This window comes from Amblyraja radiata, chromosome 11 (assembly GCF_010909765.2).
Source record: "Amblyraja radiata isolate CabotCenter1 chromosome 11, sAmbRad1.1.pri, whole genome shotgun sequence".
Lineage (NCBI taxonomy): Eukaryota > Metazoa > Chordata > Chondrichthyes > Rajiformes > Rajidae > Amblyraja > Amblyraja radiata.
In genome coordinates this window covers 46,745,977-46,768,483 of record NC_045966.1, presented here as the reverse complement: position 1 = coordinate 46,768,483, position 22,507 = coordinate 46,745,977, and the positions used below count along the sequence as shown (strand labels likewise).

At 43.1% G+C, this 22,507-nt stretch overlaps 1 protein-coding gene across 1 annotated transcript in view; it reads right to left on the bottom strand.

The window, feature by feature from the left end:
• Nucleotides 1–1,013: 1,013 nt before the first annotated feature.
• Nucleotides 1,014–22,507, bottom strand: part of stard10 (StAR related lipid transfer domain containing 10) — a 99,909-nt gene continuing 78,415 nt past the window's right edge. Inside the window, exons 6-7 of the mRNA XM_033029858.1 lie at nt 7,786–7,838; nt 1,014–4,016 (exon numbers count right to left, since the gene is read on the bottom strand). Coding sequence (XP_032885749.1) covers nt 3,786–4,016; nt 7,786–7,838 — 284 coding nt within the window. The 3' untranslated portion in view covers nt 1,014–3,785. The remainder of the gene's footprint in view (nt 4,017–7,785; nt 7,839–22,507) is intronic.

The window sequence follows — 22,507 nt, the reverse complement described above, 5'->3', positions numbered from 1 at the left end:
CTGAAACAACCTTCTCAGGTGCATGAATCATCTTTAAGGCTGAGCCCATCCATTGGGTTTCATAACAAAATATATTTACAACACAAGTGCACTACATATTAAGTCGCCAAGTATCACAGTCACCCATTGCTGGATCACAGATACAACATATTTAAAGTGATTCTCCATTTCTAAGGAACTACAATAAGTTTCTCAGTGATGTGATATTATAAATCGAAGAATATCTTTTTCACCCAGAATAAGTTATCCTCTCCTCTCTCTCCCCTACTCATAATTTAATCATAAAGTATTATTTATGCAATTGAAGATTGATTTAGACATTGGAGATACAGCGTGGAAACATGTCTTTCGGCCAACCGAGTCTGCGCCGACCAGTGATCACCCTGTACAATAGCACTATCTTATACACTAGGGACAATTTCCAATTTTTACTGAGGCCAATGAAGCTACCAACCTGTATGTTTTGGAGTGTGGGAGGAACTGAAGCACGGAGAAAACCCAGGCTATCAGGGGGAGAGCGTACATACTCTGTACAGCCAGCACCCATAGTCAGGATTGAACCCGGCCTCAGTTGCTGTAAGGCAGCAACTCTATTACTCCATCTGCATTGGTCCCACCTGCCTACATTTGGCCCATCTCCCTCTAAACCTTTCCTACCTATGTACAATTTAAACCACTGACTGCATTTGTAACAGATCACACACAACCATGAGGACTCCATTCCAATGAATTCTCTCTTGAAGCAGATTTCCACAGAGGTATTAACGAAAGTTACTCTTCCCTGCTCATAGAAACAAAGGGCTGAATGGCCTGTTCCTGCTCCTATTTCTTGTTGTATTTCCTGCAGTGCAACTTTATAGCCTTTCTTAAACAAAGAACAACATAATCTTATGGACTACATGATCTATTCATATTCAACATGTAATTTACAACATATTGCTATTGGATTTTTTTAGTTTTATCATTAAGTGATAACACAACATTAGTTCACACAAAAAGTACACACAGATCTGTATGGTGCATGTCATGTGTCGAAAGACACTTTAATTTTGTCTTATCAGTCTTGCCAATGGCCAGTTTGTTAATATTGATAATGGTCTCCTCAATAAATCCTTGGTGTTTTTCATTGAATTCTTGTACAATCTAAATATCATTTCTTTTAAAGGAAATTAAACTAGCAGCACGCAATCAAAAGCTAACATTCCTAAAAACACAAATGGTTATACATTCTAATAATGTGCACCAAACAAGCAAAAGATTGTCAAGATTCGAGCCTCTTATTTTATAATTTAACTCAGCTATATTTTGTACATGGTATTTTTTCATGAAAATAATGTTCAAACTTCATTAATTTTCACTAAGATTTCACTAGGAGGAAATTAGATCTACTAAAAAAAATGTAGCCAGCATGTTTAATTCCTGTAAATTCAGTATGGAAATACAGTTGTCTTATTTCCTTACCAGTCTCAGAACTGGAAAGAATCAAAATGGATTTTCCAAGATAGGTCAACATACTTATTTATCCCCCCTCTCAAAAAAATAAATTATTTTTGGGTTTAGATAGTCTAAACCTTATTTTGCATTGTCAGTGGAAGTCACTCTGCTCAACCCACTGCTTGGTAATCTCCCATCTAGTTGTTGATATAGTTTCAGAATATCCTACTGTTGATGATAGTCATTTATTGGAGAACCCTATTGTTTTCAATTTGCAATGTTTTAGAATGAGGATTATCAAAATCAAAAAAACAAATCAACTCAAACATAAAGATTTGGGCACCAAATCAATACAGTCCCAATATTCAATCCACATGTATTATTGCACTACTTGGAAAGCAACCTGAGAAATAATTTAATGTGGCTATTAGGTCCATCCAATTACCGCACATCATTTGTTCTCTACTGGACACTATTCCATTCAATCATGGCTATGTATTTTTTATCATTGTTTGCCTAGGTAGTGGTCTTCAATGCATCAGCAGCAAAAATGGGGCTCATTTGTAAACGCAACCCAACTCAACACATCATGATTGCATCATAACTGCACTCATTTGCACCATAAATCAACTTACCTTGTTTTGGTCTTGTATCACCAGATTTCCAATTTGAAGCCTACTAATATCAGTTTTGAATTTTGTCATTGTCTTGGGAATTCATTCCTGACTAATAAAGTAAATGGGCTGAACAGTGGCGATGGGAAAGAAGTTTGAGATACATTGGAATAAGACTAATCTCATTCACAATGCACTCACCAGCTCCTGATATTGAATCCACTGAATAACTCTCCCGAGTGGAACTTCCCTATTTCAATTTTATTTCTAAATATACTGTCATTCCAGAAAATGTATCCATATTTATATATACAAACTTTAGTGCTGAACGCCATCCAATTCCTCCTTTAAAGTGGTGTTTGAGTAACTGCCCATGTAATTGATATACCTCCAGCAATAAATTTTATTAGCTATTTTTCCCATCTCTCCTTCAGCAGAACTGAACTTATGACACTGTGTGTAAAGTGCTGTCATTCCTTTATAGTGTGACTGACCAGAGATATATTTCTAAGGAACAGTGTTTGTGGCAGAGATATTTAATGTGTTTTGTAATATTTCGTGATTTGATCCGTAAGTGACTGAGTTTATGATTACAAACCCTCGATTGCCAATGACCTCCCTCTAGTGAAAGTAATTTTCCTGTATCTACCATATCAAATCCTTTCAATATTTTAAGGACTCAAATCTTCACAATCCCTAAAAATTAAAGGAATTTACATTGTGAATGGAACCATCAGGTGTAATGAGGTTCCATTGAAGCACAACTTTGAATTGTTAATAATATTATGCCAAGTAGCTTCATTGTAAACTGCTCCCACCAACTTCATTTTTTGATGGTCTGATCTCATTAAAGTTAACGTCCATTATTTAAAATAAAACAATCTCATCGACCACTTGAGAACTATTAACATTGTCCAATTGTTTTTAATTGTGCTTTCCATCACCTTAGAAGGACGTTTGCCATCAAGTATATCAAGTCTGTACCTGGAATTTAGAAAAACTACCCAAATATGTCAAAGAAGTGCCTGCATTTCATAAATTAATAGGCAGTATGGAGTTATTCAATGAGTTATAATATGGGGGTCAGATTGCTTACATAGAAAATATTATTTGTTTACATTTATACCAAAGCAGGACAATCAAGATCCCTTCTAGACTGAATCCTCTAAATGCAGGTGTTCTTTGCAATGGTTAGCAATAAAGACACCACCCAAATTCAGCCAAGGGTCGGGTGTGTGAGGGAGGGGGAGGGGGGGGGGGGGGTAACATCACGTGGTGTCTATTTTGGTGAATGGAATTAAAAAGTCAAGCATGGAAACATAGCAAAAGCACACGCTAATCTGTCCACTCTTGCTAACCCATCCACAGACATTGTCAAAGAGGCACCAGAGCAAACTCAGGTGAGCAATGCCCTTTCCAATCACCACCTCTACGAACCAGTTTAGCATCAAGTGTCCTGAAAACATTGTTACAATTTAAGAAAAGAAAGACACTGAAAACTGTTTACAGATACTGGTGATAAAGGAATTTGAACTGATGGGTGATCTTATTGAATGGCAGGGACGGCTCAAGGGTTGAATGGCCTACTCCTGCTCTTATTTCTTTGGATTATGCCATTTAGTGAAACTGAATTGCTACTTCCTACAGATTTCGTCAAGGTGTGTGAAAGGGATGCCGAGTCATTAAACCCCATGTGTACATTATCATTCCTCTATTTCCCACACGCTTCCGTGTCCGTTATGATTCCTTGGAGTAGCTATCTTCCTCGTCGCTGATGTGAACTTTCTCCTCTGATAGACCGCTCTCGTCGATGTTCTCCAGTGAGGATGCGTGCTGCAGCGATAGGTCTGACAGGCTGACGTTGGGTAGGGTGTTCTGCTCCGGGTAGACCCAGGGCTTGAAATGTGGGTTGTGTTTTTGCTTCCATTCAGGATACTTCAAACATGCTTTGTAAATCCGTTTCATGGCCTAAATGACACAGAGACAAAACTTTAACGCATGGTTGACCATTTTCTTTAGACGGAAATTGAACTTTACTTTGGACTTTAGAGATACAGCATGGAACCAGGCCCTTCGGCCCACCAAGTCCACGCTAACCAGTGATCACCCCATACTCTAGCAGTGTCCTACACACTGGGGACAATTTACAATTGAGAGAAGCCAATTAACCGACAAACTTGCACGTCTTTGGAGTGTAGGAGGAAACTGGAACACCCAATGGAAACCCATACGGTTACAGGGAGAATGCACAAACTCCATACAGACAGCACCCGTAGTCAGGGTCGAATCGGATCTTTGACACTGTAGGGCAGCAACTCTACCGCTGCGCCACTATGCCACCCCAGTAACATACCTCCAGCAATACATTTAATTGGCTATTCTTCCCATCTCTCCTTCAACAGAACTGAACTTATGACACAATGTGTAAAGTGCTATCATTCGTATATAATGCGACTGACCAGAGATGAGTGTCTAGGTGTTTGTAGTAGAGATATTTAATGCATTAGCGTTTTTGTAGAATTTGCTGATTTGGTCATTAAATGACTGAGTTCTAAGATTATAAACATTGAATTGCTAAATGATCCCCCTCCAGTAAAAATAAATTTCCTGCAATTAAGAAGTAATTAAACCTGCAATTTTACTCAATGTCATCACACGAACCAACCTCCCTTCCATTGACTCCATATACACTTCATGCTGCCTCAGCAAGGCCACCAGCATAAACAAGGACAAATCTCATCCTGATCACTCCCTCTTCTCCCCTCTCCCACCAGGCAAGAGGTACTGAAGAAAACACATCCCTCCAGATTCTGGGGCAAATCCTTCCCAACTGTCATCAGGCAGCTGAACCATGCTATCAACAAATAGAGAGCGGTTCTGAGCTAATCTCTACCTCATTGGAGACACTTGAACTACCTTTAATCGAACCTTACTGGACTTTATCTTGAACTGAATGTTATTCCCTTTAACTTTGTATCTTTCCACTGTGGATGGCTCGATTGTAATCATCTTACCACTAACTAAATAGCACACAACAAAAAAGCTTTTCATGGTATCTTAGTAAATGTGACAATAAACTAAACATAATTTGTTACTGGGTTTGGTTTGGGACAACAAGTAACAGCATCGATCCAGCTTATGATTGATTGATTGATTGAAAGATGCAGCAATGAAACAGGCCCTTCGGCCTGCTGAGTCATGCCAACCAACGATCACCCATTCACACTAATTCTATGTCATCCCACTTTATCACCCACTCCGTACACAGTCGGGACAACTTAAAAAGGCCAAATAACCTACCAACCCACACGTCCCTGCAATGTGGGAGGAAATCAGAGTACATGGAAGAAACCCACGGGGTCACAGGGAGAATGGGCAAACTCCACACAGAGAGTGACCAAGGTCGGAATGGAACCCAGGTATCTGGCACTGTGAGGCAGCAATTCTACCAGCTGCACCACAGTGGTCCAGTGTCACCTTATTGAAGCAGGTACCAAGGCAAGTGGCAGAGACCTGGGTTCAATCCTGATTATGGGTGCTGTCTAGGGAGTTTATACGTTGTCCCCGTGACCGCGTGGGTTTTCTCCGAGATAATAATAATAATAATACATTTTATTTATGGGCGCCTTTCAAGAGTCTTAAGGACACCTTACAAAAATTTAGCAGGTAGAGGAAAAACATGTAAGGGGAATGAAATAAATAGTAGAGACATGACTAGTACACAAAGTAAAGACAGAATTCAATTCAAAACACATTATGAGGCAATTAATGACCAGATGAAAAGGGAAGGGGACGTGGGGCTAAGGATAGGCAGAGGTGAAGAGATGGGTCTTGAGGCGGGACTGGAAGATGATGAGGGACACGGAATTGCGGATCAGTTGGGGGAGGGAGTTCCAGAGCCTGGGAGCTGCCCTGGAGAAGGCTCTGTCCCCAAAACTGCGGAGGTTGGACTTGTGGATGGAGAGGAGACCGGCTGATGTGGATCTAAGGGACCGTGAGGGTTGGTAGGGGGAGAGGAGGTCAGTGAGATATGGGGGGGCCAGATGGTGGAGGGCTTTGTAGGTGAGGATCAGGATTTTGTAGGTGATCCGGTGGGAGATGGGAAGCCAGTGAAGTTGTTTGAGGACTGGAGTGATGTGATGCCAAGATTTGGTGTGGGTGATGAGTCGGGCGGCAGCGTTCTGGACCAGTTGGAGTCGGTTGATGTAGCTGGAGCTGATGCCAAGGAGAAGTGAGTTGCAATAGTCCAGTCGGGAGGAGATGAAGGAATGGATGAGTCTTTCAGCAGCGGGAGGTGTGAGAGAGGGTCTGAGTTTGGCGATGTTGCGGAGATGAAAGAAGGAGGTTTTAATGACATGGCGGATGTGAGGCTCAAGGGAGAGGGTGGAATCAAAGATCACACCAAGGTTGCGGGCCTGGGGAGATGGGGAGACAGTGGTGCCGTCGATGGTGAGAGTGGGGTTATTGATTTTGCTGAGTGTGGCTTTGGAGCCTATGAGGAGGAATTCTGTCTTATCGCTGTTGAGTTTGAGGAAGTTATGTTGCATCCAGGTTTTTATAGCTGACAAACAGGAGTTGATATGGGAGGGGGGGAGGGGGGGGGGGGGGGGGGTTGGGGGGGGATTTGGTGCCGAGGTAGATCTGGGTGTCATCGGCGTAACAGTGGAAGTCCAGGTTGAAGTGGCGGAGTATCTGACCAAGGGGGAGGATGTAGATGATGAAGAGGAGGAGGCCGAGTACGGAGCCTTGGGGAACGCTTTGAGTGACTGTGGCTGTAGCAGAGGTGTGGTTGTGGAGAAAGATGAAGTGGGATCTGTTGGAAAGATCTTTGGTTTCCTCCCACTTCCAAAGATGTACAGGTTTGTAGGTTCATTGGCTTTGGTATAAATGCAAAAAATTGTCAGTGTGTGTAGGAGGATAGTGTTAATGTGCGGGGATTGCTGGTCGGTGAGGACTGTTTCTGAAGGGCCTGTTTCTGCGCTGTATTTCTAAACTAAACTAAAACAACCATAGGTGGTTTATGATTGAAAGTTGCTGTTTCCTGATCTGAATCTTTTGCATTTAAAAACATTTAAAAGCAGCAGCTCAAGATGAATAGTGATGTAATAAATGGTTCTGTTCTGCAGATGGTGGCATTGAGGCAAAACAAAGCCTCCTTTTGTTACAGACACTCGGAACTGCAGAAGATGGTTGACCAAAAAAGACACAAAGTGCTGGGTTAATTCAGCACATCAGATTACATCTCCAGAGAACATGGGTTATCCTTTTGTTAAAGTGAGACACAAAATTCTGGAGTAACTCAGCGGGTAACACAACATCTCTCGAGATGTTTGTCTTGAAGCTGTCGTGGCACTGTAATTTCCTGAAAAGGATTATTAAAGGAATAATCTAAATCTAATCTAAATTATCCCTTTGTTAAAGATAGACACAAAATACTGGAGTAACTCAGCGGTTGAGGCAGCATCCCTGAAGTTGTCTGCTGCCTAACCCGCTGAGTGACGCTCGCATTTTGTTTCCACCAAGAATGTTGCTTAACCTGCTGAGTTACTCCAGCACTTTGTGTCTATCTATGATATATACCAGGATCTGCTGCTCCTTGTTATTACATTTATCCTTTTGTTATTTTGGAAAAGAATACTGGTTTCATCTTGTTGAATTTCACAGTGTCTCCTGATCGGTTCAACAGAAGGAATCACCATAAAGTATACCGCAAGTTTAAAATAGATACATTACTTACCTTGGGAGCTACAAACTGTGAAACTCTATTCACAACCCATTTTGGTAATGACCCTGAAAAACATAGAGCACCATTTAGTAGAAAACAAGATGGTGAATGTAATCATCCAGTGACAATTCACAGCAGCAATCTCAAATACGTTCCACATGCTCGTGTCCGAAATGAAATTAACTTGCTGGCAAAATAATTGTGGAAGATTGAATTAGAAAAGCAATAATTTGGAAAATGTAATTAAAATCTGTACGCCTTCCCTGCACTTTGATTTAGTTGTGGGCATAAAGTAGAAATATGAAAATAATCCATCTATCTGAAAGAGAAAAGAACACAACAGATTATTAAACAATAAAGGAAACACTCAGTAAGTCTTGACCCTGAAATGGTAACTCTGTTTCTATTTCTGCTCTATAACACTCCCCAGAACCCTGCCATTCTCTGTGAAATTCCTGCCCTGCTTTGACTTCCATAAATGTAACACCTCGCACTTATCTGCATGAAATTCCATTAACCATTGCTCAGCCCACCTGACCAGCTGATCAAGAGTCTGATGTAATTTCTGTCAGCCATCATTGACATCTACGATACCATTCACTTTTGTGTCATCTGCAAACTTACTAATCATGCCTGTACATTCTCATCCAAATTGCTGACATAAATCACCAACAGCAATGTGCTCAGCACCATTCCCTGAGGTACATCACTACTCACAGACCTCTCGGCTGAAAAACAACCTTCCACCATCACCTTCTGTTTCCTTCCATGAAGCCAATTCTCTATCCAGTCGGCTAGCTCTCCTTGGATCTCTGGAGGAAGTGGTGTGTTTGATATCAGTTCTGATATTGCTCAGTAGAAACAAGGAACTGCACATGTAGAAGCATGGAACTGCTGATGCTGGTTCCCGAAAAAAAGACACAAATTACTGGAGTAACTCGGCGGATCAGGCAGAATCTCTGGAGAACATGGATAGGTGACGTATTGGGTCAGTACCAAGGATTTCAACTTGAAACGTCACCTATTTTCCAGGGCTGCTGACTGACCCACTGAGTCATTCCAGCATTTTGATGTTGGTTAGTCAGTTTTTAAAATGTATCCACTGACATATGAGAATTGTGTGGAAAAGGACAGTTCTGTGTTTCTCTATTAGTGATTCAACAAGATGAAGGTTGTCTGGATTAACAAACCTGGTGTTTTGTTTGGATTAACAATCATGTTTCAAAAAACAAACTTCTGGAAAAATAGTGGGTCAGGCACCATCTTTAGAGGGAAATGGACAGACGATGTCCCAGGACTAGACTTTTCTTTGCGGGGAGACTGCAAAACAAAATGTGGGAGGCAATGGTTTGCCTTACAAACTTTGCATTAAAAGGTTTGAAACTTGGCGGTCAGTTTTCTAATTTTGAATGTCTCTCAGTCAGGTGGATTTGAACGATACGTAATCAAAGGGCGCTTCACTCCTTTGGTAGATTGTATAATTGGTTGGTTGAGTGGCGCAGCGGTAGAGTTGCTGCCTTACAGCGCCAGAGACCCGGGTTCGATCCTGACTGGTTGCTCTCTGCGGAGTTTGCATGTTCCCCCTGTGAGCACATGGGTTTTCACCGGGTGCTCTGCTTTCCTTCCACATTCTAAAGGGCCTGTCCCACTTTCACCACCTAATTCACGACCTCTGCCGAGTTTGCCCTTGACTCATACTCGCAACATGGTCATCACGAGGTCGTAAGTAGATCGTAGGAGGTCTTGATGCTAGTCGTGGGTACTCGTGGCAATAAGTAGGTCGGGGGGGGTTTTCAACATGATGAAAAATGTCCACGAGTAAAAAAGGTGGTGAATTACGTTGTGAAAGTGGGACAGGCCCTTAAAGATTTGAGGGCTTGTAGGTTAATAGGCTTCTGTAAATTGTCCCTAGTGTGTAGGTGATCGTGGTCAGCACAGACTCCCTGGGCCAAAGGGCCTGTTTCCATACTGCATTATTAAAACTAAAACTGCCTGGTGGGCAGTACTTCAAATAATAGTGAATCCACTGAGAACAATGTGTTTTTAGTTTAGTTTAGAGATACTATGTGGAAAAAAGGCCCTTCTGCCCACCCGAATCCACGCCGACCATCGATCCCTGGACACTAACGCTATCCTACACACTGGGGACAATTTACAATTTTTACCAAAGCCAATAACCTACAAACCTGTAGGTTTTCGAAGTGTGGGAGGAAAACGGAGCACCCAGAGAAAACCCATATGGTCACGGGTAGAACATACAAACTCCATACAGACAGCACTGGTAGTCAGGATCGAACCCAGGATCCCTGGTGCTGTAAGGCAACAACTTTACCTCCGCACCACCATGCCACTGCATGGCATATGCATTGCAGTTGAGATTGGGTATATGACTGACACATGGTCAGTGACATCATTATTTCTGCTGATAAATTGAAGATAGGATTGATATACAACAAGAAAAGACCTAGCGCTGGAGGAACTCTGAAGGATCCCAACCCAAAATGTCATCTGTCCATTTCCTCAACAAATGTTGCCTGACCCGACAATTTCCTCCAGCACCTTGTTCTTTGTTCCAAGATTCCAACATCTGCAGTTCCTTGTGATTGGATATATTACAGAGTGGGCAACAGTTCACTGTACAACAACAACGCCTGGCCAGGCCGACCCTGCAACTCCCACCCCGTGTCACCCACCACCAGGGCAACGGACGTTTACGGTCACGGTAAGACTCTACACATTTTTAACAACATTGTACATCAATCATACAAAGTGGTGCCGAAAATTTAGTTTAGATTAGAGATGCAGCGTGTCTGCAGGCCTTTCGGCCCACGAGTCTCCTCTGACCAGCGATCACCCCGTACACTAGCACTACCCAACACGCCTGGGACAATTTACAACTTTACTGAAGCCAATTAACCTACAAACCTGTATGTCCCTGGAGTGTGGGAGGAAATCAGAGCAATCAGAGAAAACCCATGTGGTCAAAGGGAGAACGTGAAAACTGCATACAGACAGCACTCATAGTCAGGATCGAACCCGGGTCTCTGGCGCCGTAAGGCAGCACTCTTCCGCTGCGCCACTGTACTTGCCTCATGTGGCATTTTTTGTGTATTGTCTCTGTAATCTACTATTCCTACACCCTTGTACTTAAGTGTGACTGTTCTTGGGTATAGTAAGATTTTTACTGAACTGTATGCAAAATGAATTTCACTTTACCTAGGTACATGTGACAATAAAGTACCACTGAAAGCCAATTTGTGAGAGAAGACAGAGTCTGTTTAAAGAGGGGAAGAAATATCTCACTACAAATATTTCAACTTCTTCCAGTAAAGCAAGATAAATCCTGCAGTGAAAAGAAGCAGTTAACTGGGGAATGTGGATTATGTCCATAAAGTGAATCCTCATCATGTACATTAATGTGGGCAACAGGCTTGATGGATGAAATAATTGTATTACAACCTCCACACTGTTGCACTTAGTGAATGTATTGGAAGGTTTCAACTACAGGGAGAGGTTGGATACACCCTGAAGTTAGACTTAAATGCTTGAGTAACTCAGCAGTTCAGGCAGCATCACTGGAGAAAAGGAATAGGTGACGTGTCAGGTCAAGACCCTTCTTCACACTGAGAGTCAGGGAGCGGGGAACCAGAGATATGAAAAGGTACAAAGAACAAATGGATGAAAGGGATGAAAATAAATCAAAGCCAGCAACGATGATGAAGGAAAGGTGGAGCCCACAATTGTCCATTGTTGGCTGTGGAGAAGGTGATAACGAGTGGATATAAGCAGTGAAATTAAGCAGGATAACAGTGAAGCTAGTTCGATGATTAGGGTGGGGGAGGGATGGAGAGAGAGGGAATGAAAAGGTTACTTGAAGTTATACAAATCAATATTCATATTGAGGTGCTGTTCCTCCAATTTGGCCTCACTGTGACAATGGAAGAGACCCAGGTCAGAAAGGTCAGTATGGAAATGGAAAGGGGAGTTAAATTGTTTGGACACTGGGAGATTGCATGGACTGAGGCAGACTGAGCGGAAAAAAAAAGAAGAGGGCAATAGTAATTGGGGACTCTATTGTTAGGGGGTCGGATAGGCGATTCTGTGGACGCAGTCGGGAGACCAGGATGGTGGTCTGCCTCCCTGGTGCCAAGGTCTCGGACGTGTCTCAACGCGTCCAAGATATCCTGAAATCAGAGGGAGAGGAGCCCGAGGTCATGGTACATATAGGTACCAATGGCATAGGTAAAAAAAGGGAAGAGGTCCTGAAGGGAGGATTTAGGGAGTTGGGAGGAGAGTTAAGGAAAAGGACCAAAAAGGTAACAATCTCAGGATTACTGCCTGTACCACGCGACAGTGAGAGTAGGAATGGAGCGAGGTGGAGGATAAATGCGTGGCTGAAAGACTGGTGCAGAGGGCAGGGATTCAAGTTTCTGGATCATTGGGACTTCTTTTGGGGAAGGTGGGACCTGTACAGAAAGGACGGGTTGCACTTGAACCCGAGGGGGACCAATATCCTGGCGGGGAAATTTGCAAAGGCTACTGGGGAGACTTTAAACTAGAATGGTTGGGGCGAGGGACTCAAATAGAGAAAGCTAGTAGACAGAATGGGAGGCAGGAAGCAGAAAAGGGAAGCACTCGGACACAAGAGGAGAAAGAAAAAAAAGGAAATAAACAGAGAATAAGAGGCGGGGGGTTTCTTAAATGTGCATATTTTAATGCTAGGAGCATTGTAAGAAAGGTGGATGAGCTTAGAGTCTGGATAGACACCTGGAAGCATGATGTTGTGGCGATCAGTTCCAGGAGGGCTGTGATTGGAAACTAAATATTCCAGGATTTCGTTGCTTCAGGTGTGATAGAATTGGAGGGGCAAAAGGTGGAGGTGTTGCATTGCTAGTCAGGGAAGATATTACAGCAGTGCTTTGGCAGGATAGATTGGAGGGCTCATCTAGGGAGGCTATTTGGGTGGAACTGAGAAGTGGGAAAGGTGTAGCAACACTTATAGGGGTGTATTATAGACCACCAAATGGGGATCGAGAATTGGAAGAGCAAATATGTAAGGAGATAGCAGATATTAGTAGTAAGCACAAGGTAGTGATTGTGGGAGCTTTCAACTTTCCACACATAGACTGGGAAACACATTCTGTAAATGGGCTGGATGGATTGGAGTTTGTAAAATGTGTGCAGGATAGTTTTTTGCAGCAATACATAGAGGTACCTACTAGAGGAGGGGCAGTGCTGGACCTCCTGTTAGGAAATGAGACGGGACAGGTGGCGGAAGTATGCGTTGGGGAGCACTTCGGGTCCAGTGATCACAATACCATTAGTTTCAATATAATTATGGAGAGGGTCAGAACTGGACCTAGGGTTGAGATTTTTGATTGGAGAAAGGCTAACTTTGATGAGATGCGAAATGATTTAAAAGGAGTGAACTGGGACATTTTGTCAGGTGTGAAGGTGGAGGCAGATACAATAGTAATATTTAAGAGGCTTTTAGATAGGCACATTGAAATGCAGGGAATAGAGGGATATGGAACGTGATCAGGCAGATTAACTCAGTTTAACTAGTCATCATGTTTGGCACAAACAATGCGTGCCGAAGGGTCTATTCCAGTCCGTACTGTTCTACCTAAGCTTTCTGCCTATTAAGTTTCAATTTAACAATGCAGACTCAACCTTATAAATTGAAAGTCTTGGAGAAACCGATACCAGGCCAAAGATCATTAACTGTATAACTGAAACCTTTACTTTGATATTTATTAAGCCACAGGAGAAATACTCCAATGGAAAAGTTCTGCAGTGCTCGGTGCTTTGTTCACAGCATGAACAATGAAGCACTTTGAAAAAGCAACAGCAGTTATGCAGAGCAGCACCAACAGCTGGCAGAATGCCAAGTTTCCATTAAAAAAAAGATGAAAGACCAATTAATCTATTTTTGGCTGGTGTATGGTTGATGCAGATTGCTGGCCAGGTGTTCTGTAAAACTCGCTACCAACTTCTTCCACAAAGAGGAGAGATCAGCCTAACGAGTCCCCCTATTCCCCAACCCTTCTCTGTACCCCACATGGATATGCACCCATTTCTCCTTTTCCCCTTCCCTCTGTCCCCGTCCACGTATATTCCTTCCTCTGGATCCACAACCACACTTCTTCTATCCTTATCTTATGCTTTCTGTCTTTTCATTTCTGTCTTTTGTCCAACCATCTGTCAAAACCTCACCTGTATCCACCTATCACTTGCCAGACTTTCTACTGCCCCAACCTCTCTTACAGCTTTCTTTACCCCCACCACAATCAGGTTGAAGAAGGGTCCCGATCCGAAACGTTGCCTATCCATGTTCTCCAGAGATGTTTATGAAGCCGAGATTCCTGCCTGGTTTGTTGTACCCCATGCAATGTCATAAACCAGAATATAAGTTGTGAATATGAAAAGGCCATTCGGTCCAAGGCATTTCTACTAATATAGCAGCAAGCAGACACAAGAAAGTGCAGATGCTAAAATCTTGCACATGTAATGGAATAACTTAGCTTAGAACTTGGATCGGGTATGTTTTGGGGTCAGGTCTGAAGAAGGGTCCCAACTTGAAAAGTCGTCTATCCAACATCTAACCTGCTGAGTTACTCCAGCACTTTGTGTCTTTTTTTGTGTTCCAGCATCTGAAGTTCCTTGTTTCTACACTCTCCAACTCCTTTGATGGAGAGTGTGTCCTGTTCCCTCTGCCCTGTGCTCATTCGTTAGGCTGGATTGTACAGTGAAGGATAATTGAGACAGAAATATAATATGCTAACAATTAATATTATATGCTAAGGATGAATACCATCTGCTAAGAATTTATTCTCAATCTCCCAATCTACCTCATTGTGGCCTTTGCACTTTTATTTATATACACTTCCCGGTAGCTGTAACATTGTGTTCTGCATTCTCTTTCTCTCTTGCACTACTTATAATACTTAATGTACTTATGTTTGATTTGCCTGCACAGCATGCAAGTTAGGTTGACAGGGGAGTGGATCTGAAGCCAGAAACAAGGCAGATGAGACGTTGGGAGTAATATATGTTCATGAGTTCATGTCACAGGAGCATCATTAGGCCATTTCACCATTGAGTCTACTCCGCCATTCAATCCTGGCTGATCTATCTTTACCTCTGAAGAAAGGTCTCGACCCGAAATGTCACCATTCCTTCCCTCCAGAGATGCTGCCTGGCCCGCTGAATTACTCCAGCATTTTGTGTCTACCTTCGATTTAAACAAGCATCTGCAGTTCTTTCTTACATATATTTACCTCTCAACCCCATTCTCCTACCTTCTCCCCATGACCCTTGACACTCATACGGATCAAGAAACTGTCAATCTCCATCTTCAAAATATCCAATGACTTGGCCTCCACAGTCGTCTGTGGCAATGAATTGTATAGATTCACCACCCTCTGACTAAATAAATTCCTCATCATCTCCTTTCTAAAGGTTGCCCATGAGGTGGTAAAAGAGAGCAAGTTTCGTGGACAGGACAGACTTAGGACGGCGCAGTGGCAGAAAAGGTAGAGTTGCAACCTTAAAGTGCCTGAAACCTGGGTATGATCCTAACGACTGATGCCGTCTGTACAGAGCTTGTACGTTCTCCCTGTGACCGCGTGGGTTTTCACTGGGTGCTCCGGATTCGTCCCACACTCCAAAGATGTACAGGTTTGTAGGTTCATTAGATTCTGTAAATTTTCTCCAGTGTGTACGGTAGTTCTAGTGTACGGGATGATCACTGGTCAGTGCGGATATAGTGGGCTAAAGGGCCTGTTTCCACACTGTATCTCAAAATTTATCTGTCACCTCAGATTCCTTAATGTCGGATTGGACATCATTTGGCCTCGATCCTAAGAGACCATATAAGATGGACAATTTTAGTTAATTCCACACCTCAGCTCTTGGCCCATAGCTGTCGGTTGGCATCTCTTCCATTTCTCACATGGCAGGCTTTGTCCCACCACTACCTCCCCTCTCCAGCTTCCACCCCCTCCCTCTTTCCATCAGTCCAAATAATGGTCCTGGCCTAGAACATTGCCAATCCATTCCCTCCCCACATGCTGCCCGACCCGCTGAGTTCTTCTAGCTCCTCCCACAGAACTTTCTAAACGTGTTAAATGTCACCGTCTCCATTTCCCCTCTCAGGGTCTATTCCACTACTATTCTCATCTTTGGATGAGATTCTTTTTGACCATCTCCTTCTATGAACTAACTTAAGTCTGAAGTTGATTTAAATTATTCTGAAGAAAGGCCCCAACCCAAAACGTCACAATCCACTCCTTCCACATATGCTGCCTGTCTCGCTAAGTTACGTTGTGCTTTGCTCAAGATTCCTGCACCTACAGTTCCTTGCATCCTTAACATCAACATATATCCCCTCAGTTATTGCCAAATCTGCCAATATAAAGACACCCAACCCTCTATCCAAGATCCTCATAATTATCTAGACCTCAATTGGACCTCTATTTCTTGTGCACAATTATCAATGCCTCATGATCATCAGTCATAAGGCCAGTGGCACAGTAGCACCAACTGAACAGCTGCTGCCTTATACTGCTGGAGAACCCGGTGTAATCCTGACCTCAGGTGCTGACTGTGTAGAGTTTGCACATTCTCCATGTGACCATGTGGTTTCCTCCAGGTGCTCTGGTTTCCTCCCACATTCTAAATACATGTGTGTGTGTCAGTTAATTTGCCTCTGTAAAATTGCCTCTAATGTGTAGGTAGTGGATGAGAAAGTGGGATACCACAGAACTAGTGGTCGATGGTTGGTGTGGATTGGGTGGGCCGAATGGCCTGCTCCCACGTTGTACCTTTAAAACTAAATTGTCCTAAATCCAGTCAACAAGTTTAATTAACTGAATTCAGCTCAATTAAGTCAGTTCCAAATGTGCATCACATCTGGACATTCACCTTGTGAGCGAAAATGCTTGTAGCTCCACCTGGAGGTAAGCAAATAGATAACCAAGAAGCACACAGTGCTGGAGTAACTCAACGGGTCAGGCAGAATCCTTGGGGGACAAGTACAGGCAATGTTTCAAGAAGGGTCTCGATCTGAAATGTTGCCTATACATGTTCTCCAAGGATTCTGCCTGCTCTAGATGTCAGCTGATCTACATCGGTGAGACTAAGCGGAGGTTGGGCGATCGTTTCGCCGAACACCTCTGCTCGGTCCGCAAGAACCTACCTGACCTCCCGGTGGCTCAGCACTTCAACTCCCCCTCCCATTCCCAATCCAACCTCTCTGTCCTGGGTCTCCTCCATTGCCAGAGTGAGCAACACCAGAAATTGGAGGAACAGCACCTCATATTCCGTTTGGGGAGCCTGCATCCGGCGGGCATGAACATTGAATTCTCCCAATTTTGTTAGCCCTTGCTGTCTCCTCCCCTTCCTTAGCCCTTGAGCTGTCTCCTCCCATCCCCCAGCCCTCGGGCTCCTCCTCCTCCTTTTTCCTTCCTTCTCCCCGCCACCCCCTATCAGTTACCACGTTACCTATTTCCTTCGCTCCATAGATGCTGCTGCACCCGCTGAGTTTCTGCAGCATTTTTGTGTACCTTCTGCCTGACCTGTTGAGTTAATGACCTGAAACGCCACCCATCCATATTCTCCAGAGATGCTGCTGAAGAAGGGTTTCGGCCCGAAACGTCGCCTATTTCCTTCGCTCCATAGATGCTGCTGCACCCGCTGAGTTTCTCCAGCACTTTTGTGTACCTGCTGCCTGACCTGTTGAGTTACTCCAGCACTTTGTGTCCTTCTTTGTGAACCAACATCTGCAGTTCCTAGTTTCTACAGATAGATAACAGATTCTGGCACACAATCTCAATGGGGTTATGGGAGCTGGGAGATTGGGATGCAGGGAAGATAAAGCAATTGCCAAGGAAGCAGCCGTGCCCTAAGTAGAAGTAAAGGAGGAAAACAGGCAAACTTTAATGGACAAAAAGTGTTCATAAATATAAAAATATTGTATTTCTAACTGCAGTCCACCAGATTTAGGGAGTGTAGCAGTGGTTGGGGGAAAGTGAGAAGTGAATTTCCATCTGTACCTCATGATATAAGGAGGGGTGATTGTCAGCGTGATGGCGGGGCAGGGTTAGATGGCACGTCTTGTCGAGCACTGCCCAAACCAGCTACCTTAACATCCAAGGAGGGTAATTGGTGAACGGATGGTATTCTAACTTCCTGCCAAATCTGGCGTAGCGTTAGAGCTGCAGCCTTACAGTGCCAGAGACCCGGGTTCGATCCTGACTACGAGTTTGTGGGTTCTCCCGGTGACCTGCATGGGTTTTCTCCAGGTGCTCCAGTTTACTCCTACACTCCAAAGACATACAGATTTTTAGGTTAATTGGCTTGGTAATATTGTAAATTGTCCCTTGTGAGTGTATGATAGTGTTTGTTCGTGTGCGAGGGTCACTGGTCGGCACAGACTCAGAGGGCCGAAGGGCCTGTTTCTGCACTGTTTCTCTACACTAAATTAAACAAAGAATGGAAACTGGCTCTTCAGGCCACTGAGTCCACACCGGCCATCGATCACCCGTTCACACTTGTTCCTTGCTATCCCACTTTCTTATCCACTCCCTACACACTAAAGCAATTAACCTACAAACCTTCACGTCTTTGGGATGTGGGAGGAAAACGGAGCACCGAGAGGAAACCCACGCGGTCACACGGAGAATGTGAAATCTCCACACAGACAGCACCCGAGGTCAGAATCGAATCTGGGTTTCTAGCACCGTGAGACAGCGGCTCTACCAGCTGTGCCACTGTGCAAATCAAAAAATATTTAATTTGCACTTCCATTTTTCATTGTTATTAATATTTTTTTATTTGAGTTAGAAAATGAAAAAGACACAATTAATAGGATTGCGTGTTTGCTATCAGCTGTGTATATTAGATAAACAGTAGGTGTACTGCATATAAGTTTCCATTTTTAATCTCACTGTATGACTCATGATGAGAGTTTCCTATAAATGACACACAATCAGAAAAAAGGCCTTATAATTACATTAAAAATTACATAGCTAATGGAAGATATAGCACAACGCAAAGTGTTGGAGGAACACAGTGGGTCAGACTGAATCTGTGGAAGGAATGGACAGGTGATGTTTCGGGTCGGGACCCTTCTTTAGACTGATTGTAATGGGTGGGGGGGGGAAGAAAGCTGGAAAAGACAGGTGGGAGCATCCACCTAACTATGATGTCTGAAGGAGGGTCCCAACCTGAAACGCTGGCAGGTGGGACTAGTGTAGATGGGACATCTTGTTCGGCGTGAGCAAGTTGGGCCGAAGGGGCTGTTTCAATGTTGTATGACTCAATGAATATATGAATAAAGACTTAAACTATTCTAGCATCTCCCTGGTAAGTCATTCAGGTTTGCTGTATTGTTTCTGTTTAATGAAAATTATGGCTGCACTGTTTGTCCTGTTCGAGGGTTGCCAGGGTGTGATAGTTGTTAAGACCGGCACACAAGCAAACAGATGGTAAGAGATGGAGTGTGTTCTTGATTAATCAGCATTTAGTTTACTGGCAACAGTGCACTTCTTCAAAGGACAGTAATATTTGTTTTAACAGGTCTGCAATTGCAGATTAGAAGCCCGTCTGCAATGAGTATGACGGGACTACATTAACTGCAGTAAGAGTACAGTAATGGCACTTTAAAAATGATTAAACTTTTGAAGTTTTTTTAAAGCTTGTTTACACACCAACTCTTTATCCTAACATCATTCTTCTGTAAGTTCATATGCAAACCCTTGTAAATGGAAATGCGTGGTTTTAACATGCAAATGTGTTTGAGAAGCTATAAAAAGATGACACAGCAAGAGAACTCTCAATTAAAGAAACATGACCAATGAGTTAAATAAACAAAGAAGAAATACCCGAGCTACTGTGCAACTCATTTGGTGCTATGTAATATGTTTTGCATTTTCCACAGGTTTGGACCATTTAATGGAGTTAATGTCTCCCTTGCTCGGGATGGACTGGTAAAAGGAAAGTCCATTTAACTCATCTGATAAAGGTGTTAATGGTTTAGGACCATGCAGGAATCTTTATTTTAGTAAGGACTGAAGTGCCTGAAGAGTTGTATGTTTTTTTAATTCCACAACAAGAGTGGATGTTTCCAGTGGTGGGAGAGTCTAGGACTTGAGTGCTGAGCCGCAATTAAAAAAACATACCTTGAAAATGGAGATGTGGAGTTTCTTTAGCCCATGGGGCATCTTTGGAATTTATCACCACAGCCGGCTGTGAAGGCCTATTTATTGGGTACTTTTAAAACAACGATTGATAGGTTCTTGATTAGTAAGAGTGTCAAAGCTTATGGAGAGAAGGCAAGAGAGTGGGGTTGTGAGGGAAAACTAGACCAGCCATGATCAAATGGTGTTGATTCGATGGACTAAATAGCCTAATTTGCTCCTATGTCTTATGGTTATTGTGTGATATAATTACATCAGGTATTATTTCAAAACAGATGTTTGGTCCTCTAAATAGAGGCTGGCTAATAGATCAGGATGGGTGCATATCAAATCAGGCTTTGACATACTTGGTAAGGAATGTCGGCTGGTGGTGTGATGGTCAACCTAACAAAGGTCAAACCTGCGAGTCAAGATAATCTGCTAATCATTTGAGAACTGCGACAAAAATACCCCAGATCCCAGTCCTTCCCTTGTCATCAGGTACTGAGTACCTGCTAGATACTGGTCCATCAGCAGTTGTACAAGGCCCTAGTGAGACCACACCTGGAGTATTGTGTGCAGTTTTGGTCCCCTAATTTGTGGAAGGACATTCTTGCTATTGAGGGAGTGCAGCGTAGATTTACAAGGTTATTCCCGGGATGGCGGGACTGTCATATGCTGAGAGAATGGAGCGGCTGGGCTTGTACGCTCTGGAATTTAGAAGGATGAGAGGAAATCTTATTGAAACATATAAATTTATTAAGAGTTTGGACATGCTAGAGGCAGGAAACATGTTCCCGATGTTGGGGGAGTCCAGAACCAGGGGCCACAGTTTATGAATAAGGGGTAAGGCATTTAGAACGGAGATGAGGAAACACTTTTTCTCACAGAGAGTTGTGAATCTGTGGAATTCTCTGCCTCAGAGGGCGGTGGAAGCAGGTTCTCTGGATACTTTCAAGAGAGAGCTTGATTGGGCTCTTACAGATTGCAGAGTCAGGGGACATGGGGAGAAGGCAGGAACGGGGTACTGATTGTGGATGATCAGCCATGATCACATTGAATGGTGATACTGGCTCAAAGGGCCGAATGGCCTACTCCTGCACCTATTGTTTATTTATTTATTCATTTATTTATCTTACAAACACAATTCCCAGACACCTACATGCAGCTCATGTTTTACATATGCTTGATTTATGCGGTTTTACAATAATACTTGTCTAATTACTACCAAAGTTTAATTGATGTGCTCCTATTTTCAGAATCATGCTCAAAGTTAAACCTGTCAAACTTACACATCAGCTTTCAAGGTTATCTTGTAAGTTCAGTTTTGCTTAACGGAAAGAAAACTTGACTACCTGCAACAATGGGTTAAATGTTTAAATGATCTGACAATTAGGATAATGCTTTGCATGTAAAGCTTTAGTTTAGTTTCGAGATACAGCATGGAAATGTTCCCTTCGGCCCACCGAGTCTGCGCCGACCAACAATCACCCATACACTAGTACCAGTTTACACACCAGAGACAATTTACAGAAGCCATTTAACTTATAAACCCTCACATCTTTGGAATGAGGGAGGAAACCAAAGAAAACCCATACGGTCACTGGGAGAACATACAAACTCCATACAGACAGCATCCAGAGCCAGGATCCATAAAGCATTGTACAGATGTGAAGGAGACCTTTATAATGCTGCATGATGTGATTGTCACTAATTTCTTTCCATTGGCAGCACAGTCGTGTGCGGTGACTGGCATGTGTTTTATTTATGAGCTTTTTGATTTACGCTCTGTTTTTCAAGCCCGTAACCCCCAAGCAAAACATGAATGACCTCCACATGCAACATTCAAAATTCTCCACCTTATCCACCCCATTTTCACTTCCATACATCTTCTTCCAGTGTTAATGACCCACAAGTTGATTGTGAACAACCATTGCATTGTTGTAGACAGACCATCCTCATGATGCATAAGATTAAATGCATGGAAGATATTGAAGCTGACGGGTATAAATTATGATTCAGCCCCATAAATCTGCAGTTATTTTGTAAAATGGTTCTGAGTCTTTCATGTTTAGTTTTTTTAATTTAGAGATACAGCATGGAAACTGGCCACTCGGCCCACCGAGTCAATGCTGACCATCGATCACCTGTTCACACTAGTTTTATGTTTTCCCACTTTTCGCATCAGCTCCTTGTACACTGGGGCCAATTAATTAATTTAATCCATAGATACAAGTCTCTGGGATGTAGGAGGAAACCAGAGCACCCGGAGGAAACCCACGTGGTCACATGAAGAATGTACAAACTCCACTCAGTCAGCACCTGAGTTCAGGATCAAACATGGGTCTCTGGTGCTGTGAGGTAGCAGCTCAACCTGCTGCTCCACTGTGCCGTACCTTGTGACATAACCATGTTAAAGGGAAAAAAAGTAAATCCAGGTTTTGGGCATGACCTATACAGTTGAATGACCCCAATTTTGTGAGGTGGTGTCTCTAGGCTGCCCCACAGTCATATGACCAAGGAGCAGAGTGTGGCATTGGGTTCAATGGATGGGG